The sequence below is a fragment of the Gossypium hirsutum genome, chromosome D10, assembly GCF_007990345.1.
Source record: "Gossypium hirsutum isolate 1008001.06 chromosome D10, Gossypium_hirsutum_v2.1, whole genome shotgun sequence".
Lineage (NCBI taxonomy): Eukaryota > Viridiplantae > Streptophyta > Magnoliopsida > Malvales > Malvaceae > Gossypium > Gossypium hirsutum.
Genome location: NC_053446.1, coordinates 2,789,207 through 2,815,565, shown reverse-complemented (window position 1 = coordinate 2,815,565; position 26,359 = coordinate 2,789,207). Strand labels below are relative to the sequence as shown.

Sequence of the window (26,359 nt, the reverse complement as noted above, 5' to 3'; positions counted from 1 at the left end):
GGCAGATTGTGATTTTCTCCAAGTTAGGAAAAGTAACCTGCATAATGATAGAAAGTGCTAATTACAATTAGAAATAACTTATATAAAATGTTAGCTCATCGATGCTTAGGCAAAGGCATCGGTAACTCATATAATTAAGACAATTAGAATAATTGGTCGTTTGAGAAGAACTTAAATGAATTTAATATAAAATTATATTCAGTTGACTTTTCTGTACGTAACTATTAACATATACACAACTACAAATAATGATTTGAATGTTTCAAAATTTAATTTTAAATCGAAAAAATCAAAATTTAGGGACAAAAAGGGATCTTTTTCGATGAAAAGTGCGGCAAACCGCCTTCGGCAGTTTATCAGCGCGTAGATCTCGAAAAGTTATTTGAAATAAAAAAATCATCTCAATCGGACAACCGAGCGAAAAGTTATGGCCTTTCAAAGTTTTCTAAGCTAAAAATGAGAAACTGTTCATCCACGTTAGCAAATCGCGTCCTAGAGGGCGCGATTTGTGTCCACGTAAGCAAATCGCGCTGACGTGGATGCGATTTCCTGGCGCGTACCCTAACATCGCGCTGACGTGGACGCGATTTTGCGAAAAATAGGCCATTCCGGTAAATAATTAAATAATTGGCCCATTTCGGTAATTTTTGAAAAAAAAGGCCTTTTTTGGTCATTTGCCCCAGATTATCAATATGTTTGGGTCCAATTTGTGTGGTGTACTAACAATAATAATTACAAACTTCAAAAACAGATCTTTGGTATGGACTCAAGCGTTGAATGCTTTATTACATTTTATAGCATATTTAGGAGATAATTTTAGCATTTAGGCTAGCTTTATTATATTTTATAGTTTTTCTTATAGCTTAATCATATTTTATTTGAATTTTTTTTTATCATTTTTTGAGTTAGCTCGAATTTACTTGCTATTTTTTATCTCTACATTGTAAGTTTTGGATGAAGAATGGAAGGCTTGAAGTATAGAGTAACAATTAGTGAAGAGAAGACTTCTGCTCCACCGGATTTCAGTGCGATGGAGCACAATCTTCAATTCAGAATTTTTAGACAGTAAGTAGTCCGCTCCACTGCAATTTTGTGTACGATAGAGCAGAATGATTAAAACCATAAAAGTAAGAGGAACTTATTTAATCAATTTGGAGGCTAAGAAACAATTCTTTCACACCAAGAGGAACTTAAAGCTGGCAAAGACGATAAGCAAAAGAGATCTGGAGCGCTCGACATTAGCTTGATAATTATTTTTCCCTCTAGATTATTTCTTTTTACTTTCTCTCAATGCAAGTTTGTTTTAAATTACTTCTTGTGATGTTTTCTCAAATCAACATAAACTAAACTCTATTTTCTTAGAACGATGATGAATCCAATTTTTAGTTAATTAATTTATTCTCTTTTCAATTGTTTCAATCCTTGTTAAATTTTTTTCAATCCCGTATTTATTTAATCTGCTTGTCTAATCACTAAGTTGCATTAATTTGATAATCTTGATTTGTCTTGGAAGAGAAATTTGAGATTTAGATCTAGACTGAATAGATTAGGATTAAATTTAGTAGCGTCGATGAACAAATTAATTTGCAGCTAACATAGGAATATACCTAAGGCCCTAATCAACCTAATAGGCTTATTGTAGTGACTTCGCCCAACTTGCCTAGCATAGACGAAGATTAACTTAGCTAGATACTGGAAGGATTTAGTTAATGCCAATGAATCTTGGGTTAGTTGTTGACACCATTTTTTTTGATGAAACGGGGTCGACTTGGATTTAAAAAAAGAATGAAAACGGGAGTCGCCACCAATCCTTTTTTGACGAGGTGTGATCGGGTCACCTCAAAAAGTGGTTGTTTTTAATAAATGATTTAATTTTATTAAAACAACGATTTTGGTCTACGAAATTCAGAAAAATGAGTTCGGGAGCCGGTTACGCACGAGGAAGGATTAGCACCCTCGATACGCCCAAAATTGGTACCTAGTTGATTAATTAGTGTTTTAGTGTCGAAAATTGAAAATTTGAAGAGTTTTAAAAAATGCGATCCTTAAAAGAAAATCTGATATCGTGAATTGAAACATAAGATTCTCTTGTTCCGAAGGAATATCACATCCAGCACGTTAGGACACGATACTCTAAACCATCGAAACCAAGATCACCTTATAGTTTAATGAAACCATAATTTGAAGCTTTAAGAGGATATTTGGCTATTTAGTCAAACGAGAAATCGAAACCCAGCACGTTAGGGCACGTTTTCTCGAGTTTCCAAACGCGAAATATTGCCTTATTTAGAAAAATTTTCCTTTTGGTGTTTAGTGTCAATGCTTGACAAAACAATAACGAATGCGACAAGGTGAGCAAAGTAAAGTGAGTAACAACAATGCAATAGGCAAAATGAAATGACGAGGCGATTACATAAACAAAGCATACAAATAAATAAATAAAACTAACATTTAAAAAAAAGCACAAGCGTACACGAATAAATAAACAAACACCAAATAACAATGATGACAATAAATACAATTATGTAAAAATGTATATGCATGTATAATTTAAAGCCATATACAATTCATTTGAGACCAGGTGAGGGAAAAAAAAAGAAAGAAAGAGGGAGAGGGAGGGCACGGAGCGATTTCCGGCCAAGGGGGGGTCACCGGACGGCCACCGGAGGCTCGCCGGCGCCGGCGCCGGCCACCGCACGCGGTGGCCGGAAAGGTAAAAATTTTTTATTTTTTTTTGTTGACTCCTTTTTTATAAACTTATGCTATGTAAAGATATATGATAGATGAGTTTTTGAATAATAAAAAATAAAAGAAACCTTAGATCTGACTGCCTTTTCTGTTTTCGGGTGTTTTTTCTTACTTGAATCTGCTTTTACTCTCGTATTTTTAAGTAATGTTACAATCGAAAATGAAAGGAAAAAATCCCCAAAAAATCAAAAATCCCCCTGATACAATTTTTGATTCGGGTTTTTATAACCCCTTTTCATCCTATTTCCTATTGTTTCTGTTCTGTCCCTTTGCATGGGATAGGCACAATGGAGGTGACAGAGGCATGGTGGTACAGAGGAGCAGGTGGCCGACATGGTGGCATGGAGAGCTGGGCGTGGCAGACGAGGAGGCCATGCGAGGCATGCGGCGCTAGGGTTTGGGGCATCTTTCTGCCGAAAATGTTAATGTTGTATGGGCTGGGTTTTTAATTTTTGTTTCGGGCCATGGGCTACATTGGGCTTGTTATTTTCCTTTGTAATTGGACTGTTGTTTATCTTGTTTTAATATTCGGGCCTGGGCATAAAATTGGGCCTTACATTAGTAATTACATAGGTTGAACAATTAAATGATAGATTATTGATTAACTGAAATAGGTGAAGTTAGAGTTTCAAGATCTTAAAAATCATTAAGAAACTTAGTAATTTTCATTATTTTAGTTTAATAGAATTTTCATAGTTAGTTTAGTTTAATTCTAATAGTAATAAGAATTTATTTTCTTGATCGTTAGATTAGATAAAAATGAATAGTTAATAGTTAGTAGCTTAGAATTTGATCCTCATGAAAACGATATCTTTTTATGACTTTATTACTTGATTTAATTTTTTTTTCATATAAGTTTACTTTCGAGCCTAATAATTTTATCTAAACCCTCTTAAAATTCAAGAAAACTTTTGAACTTGAACAGGTAACATTTAAAAGACTAAGCTAATTGAAGTTGGAACAAGATTATGAGTATTCGAAAACCTTTATAAAAGGTTTAGGATGCCCAAAAACACTGGTTAAAGCAGCAAGTGGTAGGAGAAAGATGAGTATTGGACAACCTTTATAAATTAAACTATTCGTAAAGATATCTTTAATTAACAAATCTAGATAATGTTTAAACTCTAAACAGATTTTATTCCTATTCCTAGCGAGGAAAGGTTTTCCAGCAGAACATATGCAAGTTGACGAACCAGACATGTCTTTTTTAAGTTTAGCAAATTTGGTTGTTAAATCAATACTAAAGCACTGCGGTTGGTCCAGATATTGGTGTATTAATATTATAAGATTAATATAAAGGGAAAGAGGCTAATGGATAATGGATAATGATTGATTACTTTCCATTTCGACCTTACAATGTCACTACCCTACATCCACATTGGTTGAAATATTAGGTTAAGAAATTATTTATTTCACTTTGAAAACCAATCATGATATTTATTTATGTGGTGGACACTAAGAGAATCTTTAATGTTTTCTTTTTAATTTTATTTATTGATGTTGGACATAAACATGGTAGGAGTAGGGTTTGGTTGTTTCTAACATTGATACCATTGATATATGTTTAGAGTAGTTTTCAGAAATTTCATAAATGATTTAATTAGGGATATAATATTCATTTCAGTCCCTACTTGCCTTTACCTCCATTATTGCTAAGTATCAAGCTCCACTTTAATCTCCCTCTATTGATTTTCTTGACATTGATTTCAAAATCATCTTTAAATGCATATTATAATTCAAACATCTTTTGAAAAATTGACGATGTTCACCATCTTAACAAAATTTAATCATTAAAAAGGAAACAAATAATTTTGACAACTTCATCTATCTAATAATTAAAAAAAAGATGGATTCCAGTGTTTAGCTCATTAGTTAAGAATGTTCACTTCATGCTCACATCATATAATCAAATTGTAAGAATTATCTGCTAGTAATGTGTGACAGTGATTTACTCCTGTTAATAATATATGAGTTTTACCCAAAACAAATATAAAAGACCAACAAGTTAGAACTAGTCGGTTACTCGGTCAAGTGCAACTTACAAGATACATAGTTGTGAGCTTAAACAAAACATCTTCCCCAACGTTGTGGAGAAGGGATGTTGTGTCTTCTTATTCTTAATAGTTCCTTGAGCAATAAGCAATTTGTAGTAAAGCTTTTCAATGTGGTCCTCCATTTTACGAGTGCAGCTCCATTTGCCCACTTTTAACTCACCTCAGTCTTTCTTTTCATGGTAGGACCTGACAATATCGTTCATATCCCTTCAAAATTTATATAAATGGATAAAAGTACTGTAAATACTAGTATACCACATAAGTACAAGTATTATTTGGTTCAGTTTACCAATTCAAACCATTAACAACAAAACTGAAACAAGATGAGTCGATATCATTTGGTCCACCCTAACAAGTTTTGTTCAAAAAGAGTGGGCAAATATAGGATGGATATATACAAGGATAGTGTAGTAGTCAAGCCAGCCTTCTCACAAAAGTCTCATCAATCAATGTATAGACTTCGATTCTCGATGCTTCATTTTTGGAACTTAATCATTTATAATTCCGAAAAGAAATAACAACAGCAAAGAAAAACGACAGCTGATCCTTTTCTTCCTATTCTTCCTTAATATCATTGCTTGTTCATGTATAAGACCTACTTAATTTTAGACTAATATGAATCTTATATGCATGAAGGATATTTATAATACTCAATGTTATAAAAATCAGATCGGTTGTTAAATAAATTTTTGGCTATTAGGTGGTGACAGAAGTTGTTAATGCAATTTCACATGTTAATTAAGTAATATAAGATGAGATCGTTTTTACGAGGATTAAATTCTAAGCAATTAAGTATCAACAATTCACTTTTATCTAATTTAAATTCTAATTACTGTTACTCTTAACAAAACAAATTATGAGTATTTTATTAAACTACAAGTCAATAAAAACTTTCGATTTTTTCATTAATTTTATAATTTTTGGAATTCTAAGTTCACCTAATTTAACTAATCAATTATCTCTTATTTAAGTGTTAAGTTTATATAATTATTAATCCAAGATTTAATGGCATTAATTAGACTTTTACGATATCTAACTAAGATAATATCCTTCCCCACTAGCTATATTCTATGCTATTCAAGTTGAGTTAAGTCATTAAGAATAAAGAATTGATTGCGCATTAAATATATTCCTATCATAACTCCATAATCAATCCTATTTATTCAATCTAAATCTCAATCCTATCAAATTAATATGGTGGTTAAACAATTGAAGAAAAAATAATTAATAAATTAATATATAAGATCCATCATCATTCCAGGAAAATGCAATTCAATTCATTTTAAGCGAAAAAAATATCATAAAAAAATATTCAAAACATTCTTGTATCAAAATAAAAAATAAAAAGAAATACTCTAAAGAGAAAATAGATAAAAGAATTTGCCAATATCTCAAATTTCTATTTCAATGAGTTGTTATTTATCAATAAAAATTAAATGCTTCCTAACAAATTTGACATTTTACATTGAATTGACCCCTTCACCTTCAATCTCGACGATTGACTAAAAAATGGGTTATTATGATTTCGAGCAAGCCGCTATGGTGAAATCGGTAGACACGCTGCTCTTAGGAAGCAGTGCTAGAGCATCTCGGTTCGAGTCCGAGTGGCGGCATAGTATCTTCTAAAAGAGATAGAATAAGTCCTATAATGAAAATGAATTTCATTCTTGATTTCCATTCCATAAAATCGAGAAACCCAGGCTTTTTTCATGATTTTTTCATAATTTTTATGATTTTTTCAACTTTAGAGCATATATTAACTCATATATCTTTTTCAGCCGTTTCAATTGTAATTACAATTCATTTCTTTAACCTTATTATTATTAGTAGATGAAGTCGTAGGACTATATGATTCATCAGAAAAGGGCATGATAGTCACCCTTTTCTGTACAACAGGATTATTAATCACTCGTTGGGTTTATTCAGGACATTTCCCATTAAGTGATTTATATGAATCATTAATCTTTCTTTCATGGGGTTTCTCCCTTATTCATATGGATATCTCGTCTCTTTTTGTTTTGTCTTTGCAAGTTTAAATTTTCTCTTAGTGTTTCAGAGTTTTCTTTTTGGGTAAATTACAAAAATAGTCACTTTTTTGCCTCAGATTATATTTTACTCACTTATGTTTGAAATGTTACGTTTTAGTTACTTACGTTATTGTTTTGTTACGAAGTGGTTACTCTGTCGTTAAGCTTCGCTACCTCCCTAACAACAATCCTATGTGGCAGCCCAAATGGGTTTTAAATGCCAACTTGGATGTCCAACTAGGATGAGAATAGGTTTTTAATTAAATAAATTTAATTAATTGAAATTTTAAATTAATTACATCTTGAACTGGAAAAGAAAAACCGTCAATCTCAATTTTTCTTTTAGTTTTCTTTTCCATTTTGACTAAAAAAACTATTCTCATCCCAGTTGACTATCCAAGCTGGTATTTAAAAACTATTTAGACTGTCACGTAGGATTGCCGTTAGGGAGGTAACATAGTTTAACGGCAGAGTGACTACTTCGTAACAAAATAATAACGTAAGTGACTAAAATGTAATTTGAGTTAAAAAAAATGACTATTTTTATAGTTTACTTTTTTTATCTTCAAGTAACTTCTCACTCTTTTTTCTTAAAAAGTTTTTAATCTTGAAACGCTTGAAATTTTTTTACCAAATATTTGGTAAAAAATTCAATCTAAAAGATAAAAAAATTAAATTATAGTAATATAAAAAAACATAATGAATTAAAAAATTATAATATAAACAAATCTAAAAAAATAAAAATCTAATCTTAAAATAACTTTAATGTAAGTGAGAAAGTTCCAAGAGAATGGATGAGGGATGTCTGGAAAGCTTAAATTACAGTGCCATGAATCTTTTAAAAATGGGAGTGATAAATCATTACAGAATACTGATGTATGTTTAACCTTTTGAATTAGCATTGGTTTACATCTTTCACGGATGTCCTCGAGGCTTGTCCCATTTACCGACAAGTATCACGGGTGAGACTCCTGTTAAGTGTGATTCACTTCTAAGATTCTTGGCAAGAGACGTACTGGCCATGCTTTACTAATCTTGTGTCTGCCTTGTAATCTGCATATTTGTCATTGTATGGATACTGTAAGGGCCCCTCCTCCTCTTTGCCTGCTTAGTCAAACCCATTTTCCAGACAATTCTCTCGCCTCTTTTCAGCATTGAAAATGATAATCTCTTCTTTGATGGGAAACATCCTGGCTTGGGAGAGACTGATTATTAAGAGTTTTATTCAACAAGTGAAGTATTATTATTTTTAGCATATGGTTCCTGACATCAAGGCATTTTGTTAATTAGGTAGTAAACTAGAAATTTATTGAGTGGAAATCCGAATCAAGCTCATTTGTATTTAGCAGCATTTAAAAAACCCTAGTGGTGAGCTGTTTAATTTTGTGGTTTAGGAGCAAGGAGAGAGACTTAACAGAGAAAATAAAATATCCTTCAAATTCAATCATTTTGTTTCCTTTCTCCCTTTGACTAAGTTAGGGTGAACCCAGATTATAAAATAAATGGTAAATTACATCATTAGTCATCAAATTATAGAGAAGTTTTTGTTTTGGTCACTTAATTAAAAAAAGATATAATTTAGTTATTGAACTATTTAAAAGTTTTTTATTTAAATCACTGGACTGTTAAAATCAATATTATATTGCTTTCTCTATTCGCATTACTTACACCAATCGAAAGCTCTTTTTTTTCTTCTCTTCTACAGTTCAATTTTGTTCATGAAATAGCTTTAGTTGTCATGAATCTACAAATCAAAATTCAAACATTTTTTTTTAATTTTCGATACTGATCATTAGATTGACTTGGATCTAAGATATGTTCTTCCACTTGTCGATAAGTATTAATTCACCATACCGATATTGAATCGTTGCTTTGAAACTTCCAGTGACTTAAATAAAAAGTTTTGAATAGTTCAGTGACTTAAATAAAAATTTTCGAATAATTTAATAATCAAATTGCAACTTTTTTTAGTTAAGTGACCAAAATGAAAACCTAACCATAATTTAGTGACTGATAATATAATTTAGTTGATTGATGCAACTAAGGAGAGTTTCTCTTCTAATCCCACTATTGAAACCGGCTACAGATTATGATTCCTTACATGTGTTTGGATCCACTGCATATTACCATGTGAAGGAGTCAAAGTTAGATCCGAGGGCAAAGAAAGATCTCTTTATGGGAATCACTTCTGGAGTGAAGGGATTTCGACTTTGCTGCTTAAGCACAAAGAAAATGATCTGTAGCAGAGATGTTACCTTTGATGAATCTGCCACATTGAAAAAGGTAGCAGATAAAGATATTCAGACGAGCAATACTCCACAGCAGGTGGAGTGTACTCCAAAACAGGTGGAGTTTGAGCAGATGGGGATTTGCCCAGTTAATAAGTCTAATTATCCAGCCACAATGGAGGAATTAGAGGTTGAAGAGGTTCTGACCCAAGAACCACTAAGTACACCAGAACCAGTTGCAGTTGCAAGGCCACGGAGAGAAATTCGTAAACCTACTCGATTTACTGATATGGTGGCCTACGCCCTTCCCGTTGTTGATGATATTCCTATCACTTATCAAGAAGCAATGCAAAGCTTAGAAAGTGATAAATGGAAAAGCGCCATGGATGAAGAAATGCAGTCTCTCCGGAAGAACAATACTTGGGAGTTGGCGCAATTACCGAAAGGTAAAAGGGCAATCGGATGCAAGTGGGTATTCGCAAAGAAAGATGGATCTCCTAGCAAGAAGGATATTCGCTACAAGGCAAGATTGGTAGCTAAAGGCTACGCTCAGAAGGAGGGAATTGACTACAATGATGTATTTTCCCCTGTTGTGAAGCATTCCTCCATTAGAATTTTGTTGGCCTTAGTAGCACAGTTGAATTTGAAGCTAGCTCAACTTGATGTTAAGACGGCTTTCTTGCATGGTGAGTTAGAAGAGGAGATCTATATGACTCAGCCCGAAGGATACACAGATGCTGGTGGTAGAAATTGGGTTTGTAAGCTGAACAAATCGCTATATGGATTGAAGCAATCCCCGAGGCAGTGGTACAAGCGATTTGATAGCTTTATGAGAAGGCAGAAGTACACAAGAAGCAAATATGACAATTGTGTGTATTTGCAGAAGCTGCATGACGGATCTTTCATTTATCTACTCTTGTATGTTGATGATATGTTAATCGCTTCGAAGAGCCAAAAAGAGATAGATAAGCTGAAGGCTCAGTTGAATCAAGAGTTCGAGATGAAAGATCTAGGTGAGGCCAAGAAGATTCTCGGCATGGAGATAAGTAGAGATAGACAGAGAGGCAAGCTTTGTTTGAATCAGAAGCAATATCTGAAAAAGGTATTACAATGTTTTGGTGTAAATGAAAACACAAAACATGTAAGTACCCCACTTGCTTCTCATTTGAAACTTAGTGCTCAATTATCTCCGAAGACTGAAGATGAAAGAGAATATATGGCGAAAGTCCTATATGCTAATGCAGTTGGGAGTTTGATGTATGTGATGGTGTGTACGAGGCCTGACATTTCACAAGCTGTTGGAGTTGTGAGCAGGTATATGTATGATCCTGGAAAAGGACATTGGCAAGCTGTGAAATGGATTCTACGGTATCTTCGAAAAACCGTAGATGTTTGTTTAATTTTTGAGAAGGATGAAGCACTTGGTCAGTTTGTAATTGGATATGTTGATTCCGACTTTGCTGGTGATTTAGATAAACGTCGTTCAACTACAGGGTATCTGTTTACTCTTGCGAAAGCCCCAGTGAGTTGGAAGTCTACCTTACAGTCTACAGTAGCTGTGTCTACTACAGAGGCAGAATATATGGCAGTTACAGAAGCTGTTAAGGAGGCTATTTGGCTTAATGGATTGTTGAAAGACTTAGGAGTTGTTCAAAGTCACATAAGTTTATATTGTGACAGTCAGAGCGCTATTCATTTAGCGAAAAATCAAGTCTATCATTCAAGAACCAAGCATATCGACGTAAGATATCACTTTGTGCGGGAAGTCTTTGAAAAAGGAAAAATTCTACTTCAGAAGATTCCGATAGCAGATAATCCCGCAGATATGATGACCAAGGTGGTAACAACAATCAAGTTTAATCATTTTTTGAACTTGATTAACATCCTGAGAATTTGAGCACCTTCAGGTGTATGGCGCTCGAGAGCGCATTTGTAGGCACTACAAAAGATAGCTTTATCGAATTTGGGGAGTTGAAGGAAGTGTGTGAAGATGTGATTATCCTAATCAAATCTTCAAGGTGGAGATTGTTAACATTAATGGAAGACAATTAATAATGGTTGCCATTAACATTAATGGGAGACAATCAATAATGACAACCACCAACTTTGGAAAAGTGGCAAGGGATAATTTTTTGGTCCTTGAGATAATGGGCTATTTATTGTTTGGTCCTTGAACCTCAACTATAAATAGGCCTTCTCATTTCTCATTTCAATTCATCCCAACCAATCTTTCTCTCTTAGTTTTCTCTCTTCTCCCATTTGAGAATTCTTAAGGAATTCTATTTGTTTGTAATATTTTGGAGATAGTAAAGTTATCATCTGGTTTTAGTAGCCCGAGGACGTAGGTATAATTTACCGAACCTCGTTAAAACTCTTGTGTTCTTTTTGTCCTATTTTTCTTTCAATATTTAAGGGTATAATAGTAGTATTTAATTGTGCTATTAAATTACGTTAGAAGGAATATTCTGACTAAGGCAAGACTTGGTATTTAAGAGATCCTTGTGATCCACCTCTCTTCCCTGGGAATTGAACTTTGTGTGATTTTTTAGTACAATAATTTACACGCTTCCGACCCTATTGGAACAACAAAAACAATGCCAAAAGTGTTTGTGAATGGAGAATTTGGGAGATAGCATTGGCAGTGCATCATCATTCTTCTTTTTATCATTACCAATTTAACCATTTTTGTTTAACAAGTAATCCATTTCAACTTCATATAGGACAAGTTTTCCTTTCGAAAATAGACAACCTATTACTGGAGCATTAACTAACCTATTGGTAGCATAAAGCTAAATATGTAGTAAATTATTTTAGTTCCAAGGTCCCATCCCATGAATATTCCAATGAGAAACATATTTAAGAATGGAAAATCCTGAAGTGTGAACCATGAATGGAAGCCCCAATTTCAGAAATGATGATTTTGCGTTCAAAGGTTGCCTTCTTATGCCTCCAATGGACTAATGACCAAACCTCACTGACATGATATGATATGATCACCTTTTAAAGTAGGCCACTGATTTGGTAAATGGGTGTCCCACTCACCCTGGTGTGGTTTATTTGAACGGAATATCGTGAAGCTCAACCGCCAATGTGGTGGGCCTTGTTATGGTGATGGCTGGGAATGAGTGATCTGATATTGGAGCTTTTTGATCATATCCTTACGGGAAAGGTCTCTAGAAAAGGTTAAATTCTGTTATTAGTCCCTGGTTTTTGTGGAAGTTTTAAATTTAATTCCTATATTTTAATTTGGTTATTTTTAGTCTGTGTATCTTTTAAAGTTTAAAATTTCAATCATCACTAAACGATAACTATTAAATTCATTAAAATATACTATTTTCAAAATCTGATGCGATATGTTAGCTTGTTATTTTCACATATCACACACTGAAAATTTAGTTAACGTCAAGACTAAAATTTCAAAATTCTAAAAAGTATAGGAGCTTGAAATAATCAAATTGGAGAATATGGACTAAATCTACAATTGTAGGCATGGCACATAACTAGCAACTGAATTTAACCAAACAGATTTAACTGCTACTTTTAGGGTCGGGACTTAAATTTTAAAACTCGAAAAGTACATAGACTAAACTTAATCAACTTAAAGTACAAGGACTAAATCCTCATCTTTTGCAAAGTATAGGGACTAATAGCAGAATTTAACCCTCTAGAAAACAACTTGCATTTCCCTTGGTTGTTTTATGTAATTCCATGTGCAGTATCCCCCCCCCCCACCCTCCCCCCAAAGAATTCTGGTTTCTATACGCCAATTATTGGGGGAAAAAACATTTACTCTTTTATTTTGTTTAGAGCACCCCACCTTCGAGGAATCGACTATGAAACTGGGTTTATTCTGAAGGAAAGTCTCCTGTCAAGATTCAGGCCCCCTTGACTCTCGTCTTGTAATGGCAATACCTTTGTTTTGGGTATCCTTGTATGAGTTGTCCATCACATAGCCCATTGGTCCCCCTACTATGAAATATATATACATATTTGCATGATTACCTCCCTTGTAAGCATTAACCATTCCAGAATTTAGGCCAAATCATCAAACACCAGTCTCTTCCACAAATTAGTTATATGATTGCTTTTCACTTTGTCAATCATAATACACATGTTCCATTATCTCCAATTTGGTTACACCTTCTCTTTCCATTAACTAAAAGCAGTGTTTTTAGTTTGGTTTAACTAAGTTGTTAATGAATATTATTCAGACATCTTTGACTCTATCTTTGTCTTAAAAGTTTCACCTTTTGACATTTATAGCAAACACAAACTGATGTTGTTGCAGTTTCTTGGTTTTACTATACTAGACTATGTCTATCTACAGAAATAGAGTGAAAGTCAAGCTAACCGTCAAAACATAAACCCTTTTTTTTCCCCTTCTGTTTCTTCATTTTAACTCATCTTCCCGTGAAAGCAAAATACATTTCTAGATCTATATAATACAAAAAGATCATACATTTTATAATGTTTTCGTGTACAGATCGAACACAAAAAAAAAAAAATTTAGTATCATTATTAATAATGATCATCACGGGACTAATTTCTTCACTCAAAAAAGTCAATATAAAGGCCATGCCATGTGCTATTTTATTCTTATATTATATTATTGGTTAAATTCTGCTATTAGTCTCTACACTTTTATTTGGTCATTTTTAGTCTTGTACTTTCTAAATTTTAAAAATTTCAATTCTCACCGAACAATAGTCGTTAAATTCGTTAAGTAAAGTTATGTTATTTTAGAAGTGTAACGCCATGTTAGCTAGTTGCTTCCATATATTACTCACTAAAAATCTAATTAATGGATCAACGATTGTCATTTATGTCAATATTGAAATTTCAAAATTTAAAAAGTATGGGACTTATAATGGTGTAATTGGAGAATATGGACTAAATCTATAATTGTATGCATAGTACAAGATTAGTAATTCAATTTAACCAAACGTATTTAAAAGTACAGAAATTAAAATTGATATAGAGACTAAATTCATAACTTTTGCAAAGTACAGGGACTAATAGCAGAAATTAACCTATTATTAACATATGTCTCATGACATGCAAGAGAATGTAATAGCCAAAGAAGTTTACAAGAAGCTTATGTTAAATAATAATAATAATAATAATAATAATAATAATAATAATTTAAGAGTTCGATAATTCCCGAGAAAAATACCCTACACATCATATTATAAACGAATCCTTCCGAAATCTCCCACAAATTATTATTTGTAAAATTTAAAAAAGAGATTGTGGTCTACCTTATTCCATGTGAACCCACCAAGCAGCTTTTTTATTTTTTATCCCTTGGCTTAGTCGTCTCCTCTCTCTGTTTCCTCACTTTCAGTCTCTCTCATACACTTGTATATAAGCACTGGGTCTACAGACAAGTTTATTTCATAACAGAGCTTGTTTTAAAGACACAAAATCCCAGATGGGTTTCGGTTGCAAAGCACTGTTGTGTTTGTTTCTCACAGTTGTGGTTGTGTTATTGCAAGAAGCAAGTGCAAGGCAGCAGCAATATTATTACAATGTGAGTGGGTTAAGAAACCGAAAGCAAGTGAGTGGATGTAATTTGTTTCAAGGCCAATGGGTGTTTGATCCTTCTTATCCTTACTATGATTCCTCGGGATGTCCCTTCATAGATGCTGAATTTGATTGCCTTAAATATGGCAGACCAGACAAACAGTACCTTAAGTACTCTTGGAAACCTGACGGCTGTAACTTGCCAAGGTACCCTTTTTTTCTTTTCCCTCTTTGCTTTCTTTTTTAACTATCAACTTCATTGTATACACTTTCACTGAGTTTTGTTCATTTTGATGGTAGATTTGATGGGGCGAGTTTTCTGGCAAAATGGAGGGGAAAGAAAATAATGTTTGTAGGTGACTCACTGAGTTTGAACATGTGGGAATCTATGGCTTGTATGATTCATGCTTCTGTGCCCAACTCCAAGACCACATTTGTGAGGAAGTCCCCTTTGTCTTTTGTTATCTTTGAGGTGAGTTACTGTCTTTTTCTTTTTTGAAAATTCAACTTAATTTTTACACTCCATTGGATTGGATTGGATAGTTCCTATCCTTCTCTTTAATTATCTTTTTCATGAAGTATGGTTCCAAGCTAGGATTTGAAGATATGGCTGCGTTGAGTAAAGCTGTGGGCTATAATAAAAATAGTAACAATAATCGATTAAATCTTAGTTTAATTGATATCTAACGAAAGTTCGGGTAACGTATTACCCACCTTTCTCATGATTAAAATTCACAGGAAAATGGATGGGATACTGTAATTTTATCTGTCATTTGTGCTTTCCAAGCCACTTTTAGTTCACCATCTTTAGATGTTTATTAGGATTCTGAAAGAGGCAACTTAGGACTTAGGAGGGAGCCATAATGACAGGGGAAGTGTTTCCACCTATTTTGGGTTGTATTAATTTATATTTCATATTTTATTTTATTTCTTCACAACAAAAGGGACTGTTTTATTCGAAGCCAGACATAGGCCTTTTTATCTTTTTAGACATTTTGACTTGGCAAACAACAAAACATCAATGCTTAAAACTTAGTGGCATGATTAGTAGGTTGATTAACAAGCATCATACATCTTCATCCATCACCGCACACCATAGACAGCTGTTTTAAGCGACCTGCCAACCTGTTTTATTATATAGTATTTGACCTAATCTCATTATTTAATCTCATCATTTGAACATTGCTTACCGGCACTGCAGATTTTAATTATTTATTTATTTCATGTCCATAAAATACTGATCCTTACTACGTACGCAGGATTATGGGGTAACACTCTATTTATATCGAACACCATATTTAGTGGATATAGTTAAAGAAAATGTTGGTGATGTGCTTAATCTAGGCTCCATCAAAGGTGGCAATGCATGGATAGGGATGGACCTCTTGATTTTCAACAGTTGGCATTGGTGGACCCACAAAGGAAAATCCCAAGCGTAGGATTTTTTTTTTCATCTTATTCGTTTTATGAAATCAACCCTGACTATTATTATAATGTTTGTAAATATCATGTTTGATTAATGTATAGATGGGATTACATTAGAGATGGGTCTGCATTATACAAAGATATGAACCGTTTAGAGGCCTACAATAAAGGGCTTACAACATGGGCTAATTGGGTCGACACGAATGTCGATCCCACCAAGACCAAGGTCTTCTTCCAGGGAATTTCCCCTACCCACTACGAGTAAGTCAAAAAAGAAACCCTTAGAACATTACATTTTATTATGTTTATGTACTGATTGTGTTGGATCAAACCAGGGGTAGGGAGTGGAACCAACCAAAAAGGAGTTGTTATGGAGAACAAGAGCCACTATCCGGTTCCACATACCAAGCAGGGGCTCCACCATCTGCTGCCATTGTGAACAAAGTATTGGGGTCGATGAACAAACCGGTTTACTTGCTCGACATAACGACGTTGTCACAGATGAGAAAAGATGCTCATCCTTCGACTTATAGTGGTGACCATTCGGGTAATGATTGTAGCCATTGGTGTCTTCCTGGTTTGCCTGATACATGGAACCAGCTTCTATATGCAGCTCTTGGTATGTGAAAAGGTCCACATTGGGCAACATAGAATTTACCTCTTTTTCTTCTTCATATGAATTATACAATATTCAAAGGTGATGAAAGTTATCATATACTACTTGTAGGTGATAATTGGCGGGGGGGGGGGGTAAAGATCAAATGTAAAAGTGATTGATTTTAAATCAAAATAATCAATGCTCTTATAAATTCCATGCAGTTGCCCGTGAATTATTATCAGTTTCACATGCTAAAACACCGTGTATAGTTAAAAAACGAAGTTAAAATGGTCGGTACACCTTGCTTTTATACGTTTTCTACCAAGCAAAGTCTCTGGCAACTAAGCTATGCTTTGTAATTTATCTTGTTAACCAAACCAACACATGCATGAAATTGTCCCTTATTCCCGGGACACATTACACTCTCAAAAACAGTCACATGAAAAGTACCTCAATTTCAAGTCAACACTGGTTTTTGTCTATAACCCTATAAACCCTAATCAAGTTCACGGTTCAGAAAAAAACCAAAATGTACATGGGTCAACATCCAACTTCTGTGTACTTCCTACAGATTTAGAGAACCTTATGAACCCCACTAGTTAGAAGACGTGAGCAAGATGGTTAAGTTATTTTGGACGTAAGTTATAAATTGCAGGTTTTTTTTGGTCTTCCCACGTTGAAACAATAGCATTCAAATGCATTCTTTAAATATAATCAATAGGAGAAAAGTACGATTTGATAAGTCTTAAAACTATTTACACTAACTCCCTGACTCAAGGGGTCAAGGCACAATTACCAGCTAAAGTAGAACAGCTGGGTTTAGGTGATACAGTAAATTCCCAGCTTCAATAGCTGGCATTAAATGAATTGAATGTAGGTGGATAAATAGCAGCTGGCTCGTTGTATTCACAAACATGATGTTTCGATCTTTACAACAGAAAAACTGTAGGTGGAAAAATCAGCTTGGTGTAGTAGACCTGCAAATGAATTTTTGCTGGTTTTGGCATTGTACATTGCATGATCTTGCTTTGTCTCTCAGTTCCTCGAAAGCCCTCATTGTTTCGACATCAAATCCGCCGGCAAACTGTCCATAAAGAAAAATGGGTTGCCTTCACTATGCCTTCTTGGTTCAAGTTGTAAAAATGAATGAGAACAGCTGTTACCTGATGTACACGGAATGCAAATCTAACACCTTGAACAATCAGTTCCTCTTCTTCAGGCCCACCACCTCCAACTGCTTCAAGCTCTGAAGATATCCGTCTCATGTACTTCATCGCTAGTTTCACCGACGCCAGCTTGATCTGTCACAATTTATTTGCATATATTAATGAGTTGAAATAATGCACCATCTGTAATTAGTGTCTAATGTTATAGAACATGAGGGTTGAAAGCTTAAGTTACCTGGCTTACAATACCAGTTTCAAGCATCCAATCCATGGGAATTTGGAACCCCTTGTATCGCTTTGTAGCGGATTCTCTCATTCGGGAGAGATTGTAAACGCCATGTTCTAGCCTGCCATTATTCAGATTAATAATTGAATGAGATATATATTCAGATTAATAATTGAATGAGAACAAGCAAGCAAACAAAGAAACAAAGAAACAAACAAACAAGCACTGCAAACAGAGAGATATTCAGGATTATATATACTTTTCAAGCAGAGCCTGCATCTTCTTGAGAGCAGGACCACAAGGTTGTCGGGCATCATCACGAATCGATGCAGCCTCGGATTCTAGTTTCTTCAGATCACAATACCCAAATGCAGCCTCGCGCAATGCATCAGCCTTCTGTTCTGGCCACTCAAAATGTTTCAGTACAGCTCTTTCATCCACCTAAACGAAGAACAAAACATCATCAAAACAAAACAAGAAAAAAAAACCTCGAAAAAACCAAAAGGATGGAAAATGTATACCAAGTAGGAGAGCTCATCGTCTAGCCATTTAACAAAAGGCACAACATCCTCAATATCTGTAAATGCAGCATTCTCAACTTCTTTAATCAAAAACCTTATGAAGTCTCCTTGTGTTTCTACATCTGTCTTTATCTGTGTATTAACCACAAAAATTATCATCAAATTCCACTAAAATCTTTCAAATAAGTGCCAGTCCAACATATTTTCCAAAAACAACACCCGTACAATAAGATATTTCATCATGGGACCATACAAAAATGCCAAATTTGTACGATATTATTTGAAATTTAAGCTAGTTGGGCCTGAAATTGAAATTATAAACTATATGTTTACCAAAATTCGATTAGACCTTTTCTTTTTATAATTTTGTAAAGTTCCTACATCGAATCTACATGCTGTCTTATCTGGCAAGAAGCAATAAAGTCACGGACGACTAGTCACTTGTCACTGACACAAACACCATACTGTGAGCCACAGTGGTATTATCGTAATAAACTATAGAACCGGAAACCGGAAACTCACCGCGAGCAAATAAGATGACCGGTTCTCAATCTCCCAGATCATGTCCCTGGCATTGGCGGTTGCAGGTAAAACCTCCGGCGCGCTACACCCACCGGCGGCTTCTCTTTTTGAGTCTCTCCGCATGAGCGAGTGATAGAACTCCACGACTTCCGGAACTCTCCTCACTTTCGCCACGATTGCTTTCGTCCCTTTAGGAGGCTGTGGTGGAGGTGGCGGCGCAATAGCTTTTACCGGTGGTGGAGGAGGAGGAGGAGGGGGTGCTAGTTGTTTGACTGCTGCTACTGGCGCCGGAGGAGGCGGAGGTGGTGGTGGAGGAGGAATTTGCTTCTCTGTAAAATCAGGTGAGCCATTAGGTGAAATCGATGACGAAGATGAAGGTCTCGGCGGTGGTTTTGGGATCCTAGGAACGCGAGATCTGATGTTAAGAAGAGTCGACTCAGCGAGTTCGTCTGAGTTACACCTCGAGTGTCTCTGTCTATCAGCTTCAAGTTCCTCTCTTTTAAACTCCAAGCTGTCAACTTTTTCATTACTCGAAGCACTAAAAACAACAGTTTCCCAACATTTACTGTTACTTCTCTTCAAATTCTTAACCAGATTCGACTTCGCACTAGCTTCCACTAACCCATTAAACCTCTGCGAAGACGAAAGCAAGTCCTCGTTTTCACCAAAAACCTCAGCTTTACCATTACAAACAGGGTGCGAAGTCACCATTTTCTTCAACTCACTTATCTCGCTCTCCATTTCTCTCACTTTCCTCTCTTTCTCTTTCCTTTCTTCTTCAACCTTTCCCTTCATTTCTTCTACCTCTGTCCTCAACTTTTCATTTTCGTTCCTCAAATTCTCCATCTCTCTCAAAGCTCGTTCCAGCTCTGCCTTTTTAACAGCAATGTCATTTTCAAGAAGGGGAACAATGGAAACCGATTCTTTTAAAAGCTTGTGTTCTAGGAGCTCGGTTTTGAGCCTGGACTCTCGGTCTCTTAACTCTTCAACGAGTCGAAGGAGTTCGGTAACATCAGGTGGACGAGGCTGGACTTGAGCTGAGGATCGTGGGAAATAAACACCAAAGGAACGTGAAAAAACAGTTTTTTGGGAAGAATTGGTTTTGTTAGCTGAGCTAGGAGACGGCAATGGAGGTTTAGGTGGAGTTCCATGCTTTGGTGATTTTTGTAAACCCATTGCTAACCTTACCTTACCACCCACCATGATAAGGTCTGTTTTTGCTCTCTCACTCACTCACTCTGGTTTTGGTTTGGGTTTTGGATTATAAGGTCCTATATCATCTAATATGTAATCACAAGGGGGAAGGGCAAGGAAAAAAAGTTCCTTTGTCAGGTTGGGTTTGTTTGGTTCTCTCAGACAGTGTGGTCTTAAACTTGGGAGTTCGTGAAAAATTGAATAAATACAAAAAAGAAAAAAGGAAATAGACGTTGAAAAGATGAATTGAAGAACTGTAGGTGGAGGAGAGTGAGGGGAACTAGGTCAAAAATAAAGAGTATAGGAAATATAATAATAACGGCACGAATATCGAGGAACGGTCTTCTCTTCTCGGATCCAGTTTGAAAGAAGAAAAAATTTTGATTCTTTTAAACGATTCGAATTTGGAGTACATTTCAGGGTAAACTGCATCTATGGTCCCTAACTTTATTTAAAATTATATTTTAATCATTCAACAACCACTAACATTATCAAATTATTACAAATGATCATCTAACTATCTCTTAAGTGTCGTTAATGAGATCATGTTTATCTGATTTGGTACATTAAATATGCCACATATCTTTTCACATGTTTTATCACCTTATTATTTTACATTTATTATCATTACAGTAGAAGTCATCCAATTATGTTTTCTTTATTTTGAGTCACTCAATTATAAAAAGTTACAATTTGATCACCTAATTCTTCAATTTTATTTTATCTTTGTCATCAATTGGTAAATATAAAATTGAAAACACTCAAAATCCAATATAATTAGATGGTCAAGAGACAAAAACTAAATAATTAAGTAACTATTTTTATATTTTTTCGAATGACAAAAAAAATTAATAAGACTACCATACTTTTTTTAGGAGTAACATGTCATTACTTAATAAGGCTACCATACATAAATAGGGCTACCATACATAGGATAGGATAGTTGACCACATCAACCCTAAAAACTTGTGAAGTATGGAACATAATAATACACCACATCATCATAAAATCAAGGTTGTTAATCGTCCAAACATCTATTTCCCTCTAAAAAATAGGAGAATTCAACTGCGTTCAAAAGTTTTCAAAATAGTCCTACAATCATGTAGAGATGAAGCAAAATATTTGTGGAGGCTGAACCTTGAATGAGACTAGCGGCAGCACTAGAATCTAATTCCACAATTAAATGGTGATGTTCAGATTACAAGCAAGTAAGAGATGAGGGTTCATTGTTGGTGTTATCTTACGGTGATGGAATTAGAATGTTGTTATTAATGGTTTATCACCATCATACATCTCTTAAACTTTTTAGTATTATTAATTTTGTACTCTCTTTTTTTTTATCTCTTATCCATTCTATTTTTATGTTATAATTTTTTAAAATTTAGTTTTCGGTTAATCGAATTAACCAATTAATCGAAATATTTGTTGTTTTTAAGACTTATGTAGTATTTGGTTGTTAACTTTCAAGATTTATGTAGTGTTTCTAATGTATTATTTATTGTTTTCACATCCATTTAAAGTTTTTTTAACTATTAAATAAAAAGATTAACATTAGCAATGTATTTTTTATATGTTTTGTATTTATTTTAAACAAAACACAAAATATATAAATTTCGATTAACCGATCGAATTAATCAAATATTTCAATTCGATTAATATATTTAAACAAAAAACTTCAGTTTAATCAACGGTTAAAATTTTTACATTTCGACTAATTTAATTAATAATAATTCGATTCGAATATTAATCTAACCAATTGTTTAAACGCCCTAACGATTATGTCATGTAACCATTAAACAATGGAAACAAACAATGTTTAGTGTGCTGTATTATTATTATTATTATTATTATTATTATTGTAGTTTGTAACACCACTAATTTATAAAATCACTTTTTACTTTATAAATGAAAAACAAAACAAAAAACAAAGTAATGGACAAATCTTACTCTCGCACCTAATACTGGTGAGAAAATAGGTAGTTGGTGCTCCATTACTTGGCTTTTCATTTAGAGGTAAACTGAAAACATTGGGATTCTTTAATGGGGAAAATAGTAAGAGATATGTGAAAAAGGAAATGTAGGATAATAGTTTTTCCTTTTAATGATTGCGATTTCTATATCTATATATTCATGGGTAGAGTCATGTTGAGTGTAAGTATAATATTAATATATTTTATGTTTATTCAAATTTATCCGGTTTAAAATGTGGGTTTAAATTTTATCTAACTTATTCATATTTGCAAAGAAAATTAACTTAATCTCATTTTAAGTCCGCCATATTTTTTTTATTTTTAAAAAATATTTATATTATATTATTTTAATATTTAATATCTTATATATTTTTTATTTATTGAAATTTTTATATAGTCATTTTATATTATTTTAATGTTTACATAAGAGTAATATTATATTTTTGTATATGTTTATTTTTATGTGTTCTAAATTACATAATATAAAAATAACATAATATAAAATATTATAAACTTAAAACGGGCCAAGTCGGGTTCAGACATTAAATGTTCAAGCCCAAGCCATTTTTGGGTCTAATATTTTTATCCAATCCTCTCAATTTGGGTAGACTTTGAGTATACAAGTAACTCGACCTTTTAACAGTTCTAAATTCAAATAAGAACTTAATTGTAAATTTCATTAATGTTGTGGAATTTTATTTTTGTCGTAACATATATAAGTATAAAATAGACATAATAATACGTTAGTTATAAAGAAAAAATAAATAATAAATTAGAAGAGGATGCAATTGGGCTGAAATTATTTGGATAATGTCATCACTGTCTTAAAATTAACGTTTTGTGATGTGGTCTCAAGGCCCAAATCATGATCGATAGAACGTTATACCCCACTTATAAATCCCATAAGACTAAGCCAGCCCATTAATAGATTTGATTCAATCAAGTAATCTTTTAGACTTAAGCCTTATTTGATATTCCATATTAAAAATAATAATCTATCATGATCGATAAATTATTTTATGAATCTTTCTCATCACATTATTTATTGCCCTTTCCAATTATTAATAACATTTCAGTAATTTTTTTCCATATCATTGACACATAATTTTGGTAATTTTAAATCTTGAACCCCGAACCTTAAATTCTAACCCCAAACTTTAAACCTCGGTCACCGTTTGAGGTTCAAAGTTCAAGGTTAGGACTTCAAGGTTCAAGTTATGAGTAAAAAAATTACCAAAATTATGTGTTACATGAAAAAAAATTATTAAATATCATTAAATAATTGAAAGAGACCATAAATAATGTGATGAGAAAAATCCATAAAATAATTTCTCGATCATTTAAGCATACTTAATAATCTATCATTAAAAAACAATAGAAGTTTTCGATAAAATTTGATAAGTAAATAATGAATTACCTTTCACTTGATAACTAAAAAAAATTAAATATTGAATTTTATAAGTATTGAATTTGTATTATAAATTTATTTAATATATTTATAAAAATTAAGCACTGAATATAATTATTTGATTTTTAAAAATTCATTATTTCATAATTTAATATTATTAATATGATATTATTTATTTATTTTGAATAGTTTTAGATAAAACTTAAAAATAAAATTTGATTTTATTTAATTCTTGATAAAATGAGGAAATAATTTTTTCAAAATAAGATTTTAAAAATAAAATCAACATAATATTTTCAACATTAAGTGATAAAAAGCTATCTACTTACTTATCATATTCAATGTTTTTTTTTGTCGAAAAAATTATATCAAGTAAAAGTTAATATGATTATCAAACCATTAAAAAATCAATAAAAATAAAAAAATTTAATGATTTCTCAAACATACTCTTAATGTAGAATTGTTTCAATTCTTTTTATTTTATTTTATTGACATTATTCTTTAAATATTTACCTTTAAAATTTTTAAAGTTAGATTCGTCAAACAACACTTAATTTTTTTATTCTTGATCATTCAATTTATCAAACAACATCATACTTTTCTTTTGAATAATAAAAATTAAGATATTTTAAATTTTATTATTTAAAAATTATTGTATTTGCGATTATATATTTTATTCAGATAAATACAATTTTTTAATTACAAAGTAGTGCTGAATAGAGGTATCTATAGGTCGGGCTAATGTTGGATTCAAAAAAATTCATACCCAAACTCGTTTTTGGACTAATTTAACCTACCTAAAAAGTCCATTCCACTATTCAAAAAATAATAAAATACTAAAAATTGTATTTTTAATTGATATGTTACATACTTTTTAATTAAATTTAAACTTTAAAACATTTTTATCATTTAAATTAAATTTCGATCCGACCAACTCAAAAATTTTTATTGACCTAATTAGTTCAAACCTACCGAGCTACTTGACCCTTGGACGTGGTGAAGCACTAAACCGAAGGATCCAGACTAGTGCTTGGCTGCTTGCCACGATTATAGACAATATTTTTTATATTTAAAGAATATAATTATTGGGACTGATCATGCCATGGTAAGGCCATCTAGCAACACCACGCTCCCCTTGAAAAGCCGAGCAGCTGCATCCCAGTAGCCAGCCACTGCTTCCATCTCTCACTTCACCGCCTGCAGCTATGCGAAGCAATGTAAGTATCATTATTTTTGTAAATATATATATCTCAATAGTATTTTAATATAAAAAATATATGAAGGTAATAAAATGATCTTTTTGGTTTAATTTTTATTTATTTTATATGTGAATTAAATAAGAAAGTTTTGGAGAAATTTGGAAAAAACCACTTTTTGGTGAAATTTAAATAATTTGATTAGTATAATATTCCTGACTTCCCTCTTTATTTCTACACAACAAGTCAATTTATATTTTAGAATTTATTACGTATATATCAAATATAACCAAAAACAACATATTTTTAGCCAATAAAGAAAAATATCCTTAAATTCAAAGGTAATAAATATTTCTAAAATTGGCTCCAGAGAGAGACTTCACCAAAACTGAAAGACTCAGCAAGTATCTATCTATGTGATTAAGTCCCGACACTTGCCTTCTTCCTTCTGCAAGCATCTCTTAATCTCCTGCCATATATTCTCTCTTTTGCTAACTTCAAAGCAAAGTCACTCTATTTAAGATTTTCATCTGCTAAAACCTAATTCAAGCTTCTACCAAATGTTTGTCTATTGATACTATATTCCAAAGCATTCTGATTTTCTCCCAACTTTCGTGGAGGTAACATGAATTTCCTTGTCCAAAAACAGGTAAATGCCCTTCAAAGCCAAGAATATTAGTTTGAAGATTTTTCTTTTATAATCCATGAAGCTGGAGGAATCTCGTCGGAATTAAATTATAATTTTTTTGAACGCGTAATACACCTAGTGCGATACTCAACACTAATACCAGAAGATTTATTAATTTCTGAAATTTATACGTGAAAGAAACATACCGTAAATCTACATGCTTTTAAATTACTTGGGCTTATATTAAGACAAATGAAGTAGCCAGAAAATTCCCAGGAGAGAAGTTAATGTGTTTGGTTTTTCATGTAATGATTTTGACATATAAAACAAGCCGTATAAGTCTCTAATATGGTATTATATGATAATAGTATATGTGGAAGACTGGTTGTATTTTCCTTTTCGAGCTGTCACTTGAAACATCGTAGTCTAAGTTCCTGTATAGTGCAATTAATTGCACGTCACCTTAAGAAAATAAAGATAATCAACATATAAATATATATATAATGATGAATTTAGTTTTTAGATATCTTTTATCAATTTAATTTTATTTATTTTTAATTAAATTTTTCTTTTATTTTTTAAAAGGAATTAGATTTAACTATTAATTTTTCAAAAAAAAGTCTACTTGTTGGTTTTTTAATAAAGACACAAATTAAAACGTTAAATTTTTAAACATGATAACCTATATAGCAATTCATGTGTACTTCGTGTTATTTTTTTAATATATTATTTGCTAGCATGTCATATAAGACAAAAAGTATCATATCAACGTTATATATATATATATGAACCACTATGCATGTTGCGAACCAACATCACTAAAAAAGTGGTTTAGCTCAAAAAAAAAAAAGGAAGAGAATTAAATTGATAAAAAATGTAAAAGAATATGATTCAGCTTATATACGGTAAATTATCATGTAACTTT

General features: G+C 32.8%; 2 protein-coding genes across 2 annotated transcripts; one reads left to right on the top strand and one right to left on the bottom strand.

Annotated features, from left to right (window-relative positions):
- The first annotated feature begins 14,190 nt into the window (after positions 1-14,190).
- On the top strand, positions 14,191-16,817 carry LOC107886680 (protein trichome birefringence-like 38). The gene is made up of 5 exons (XM_016810728.2): positions 14,191-14,787; positions 14,881-15,052; positions 15,840-16,015; positions 16,108-16,266; positions 16,341-16,817. Exons 1-5 carry the CDS (start codon positions 14,489-14,491, stop codon positions 16,630-16,632), a joined length of 1,098 nt encoding a protein of 365 aa, XP_016666217.1. The 5' UTR covers positions 14,191-14,488; the 3' UTR covers positions 16,633-16,817.
- A 462-nt stretch (positions 16,818-17,279) lies between these two features.
- On the bottom strand, positions 17,280-20,591 carry LOC107886681 (protein CHUP1, chloroplastic). Its single transcript, XM_016810729.2, has 6 exons — positions 19,039-20,591; positions 18,517-18,648; positions 18,255-18,436; positions 18,005-18,116; positions 17,767-17,904; positions 17,280-17,687 (listed from the first exon to the last, which is right to left on the bottom strand). Exons 1-6 carry the CDS (start codon positions 20,239-20,241, stop codon positions 17,562-17,564), a joined length of 1,893 nt encoding a protein of 630 aa, XP_016666218.1. The 5' UTR covers positions 20,242-20,591; the 3' UTR covers positions 17,280-17,561.
- Between the last annotated feature and the right edge of the window lie 5,768 nt (positions 20,592-26,359).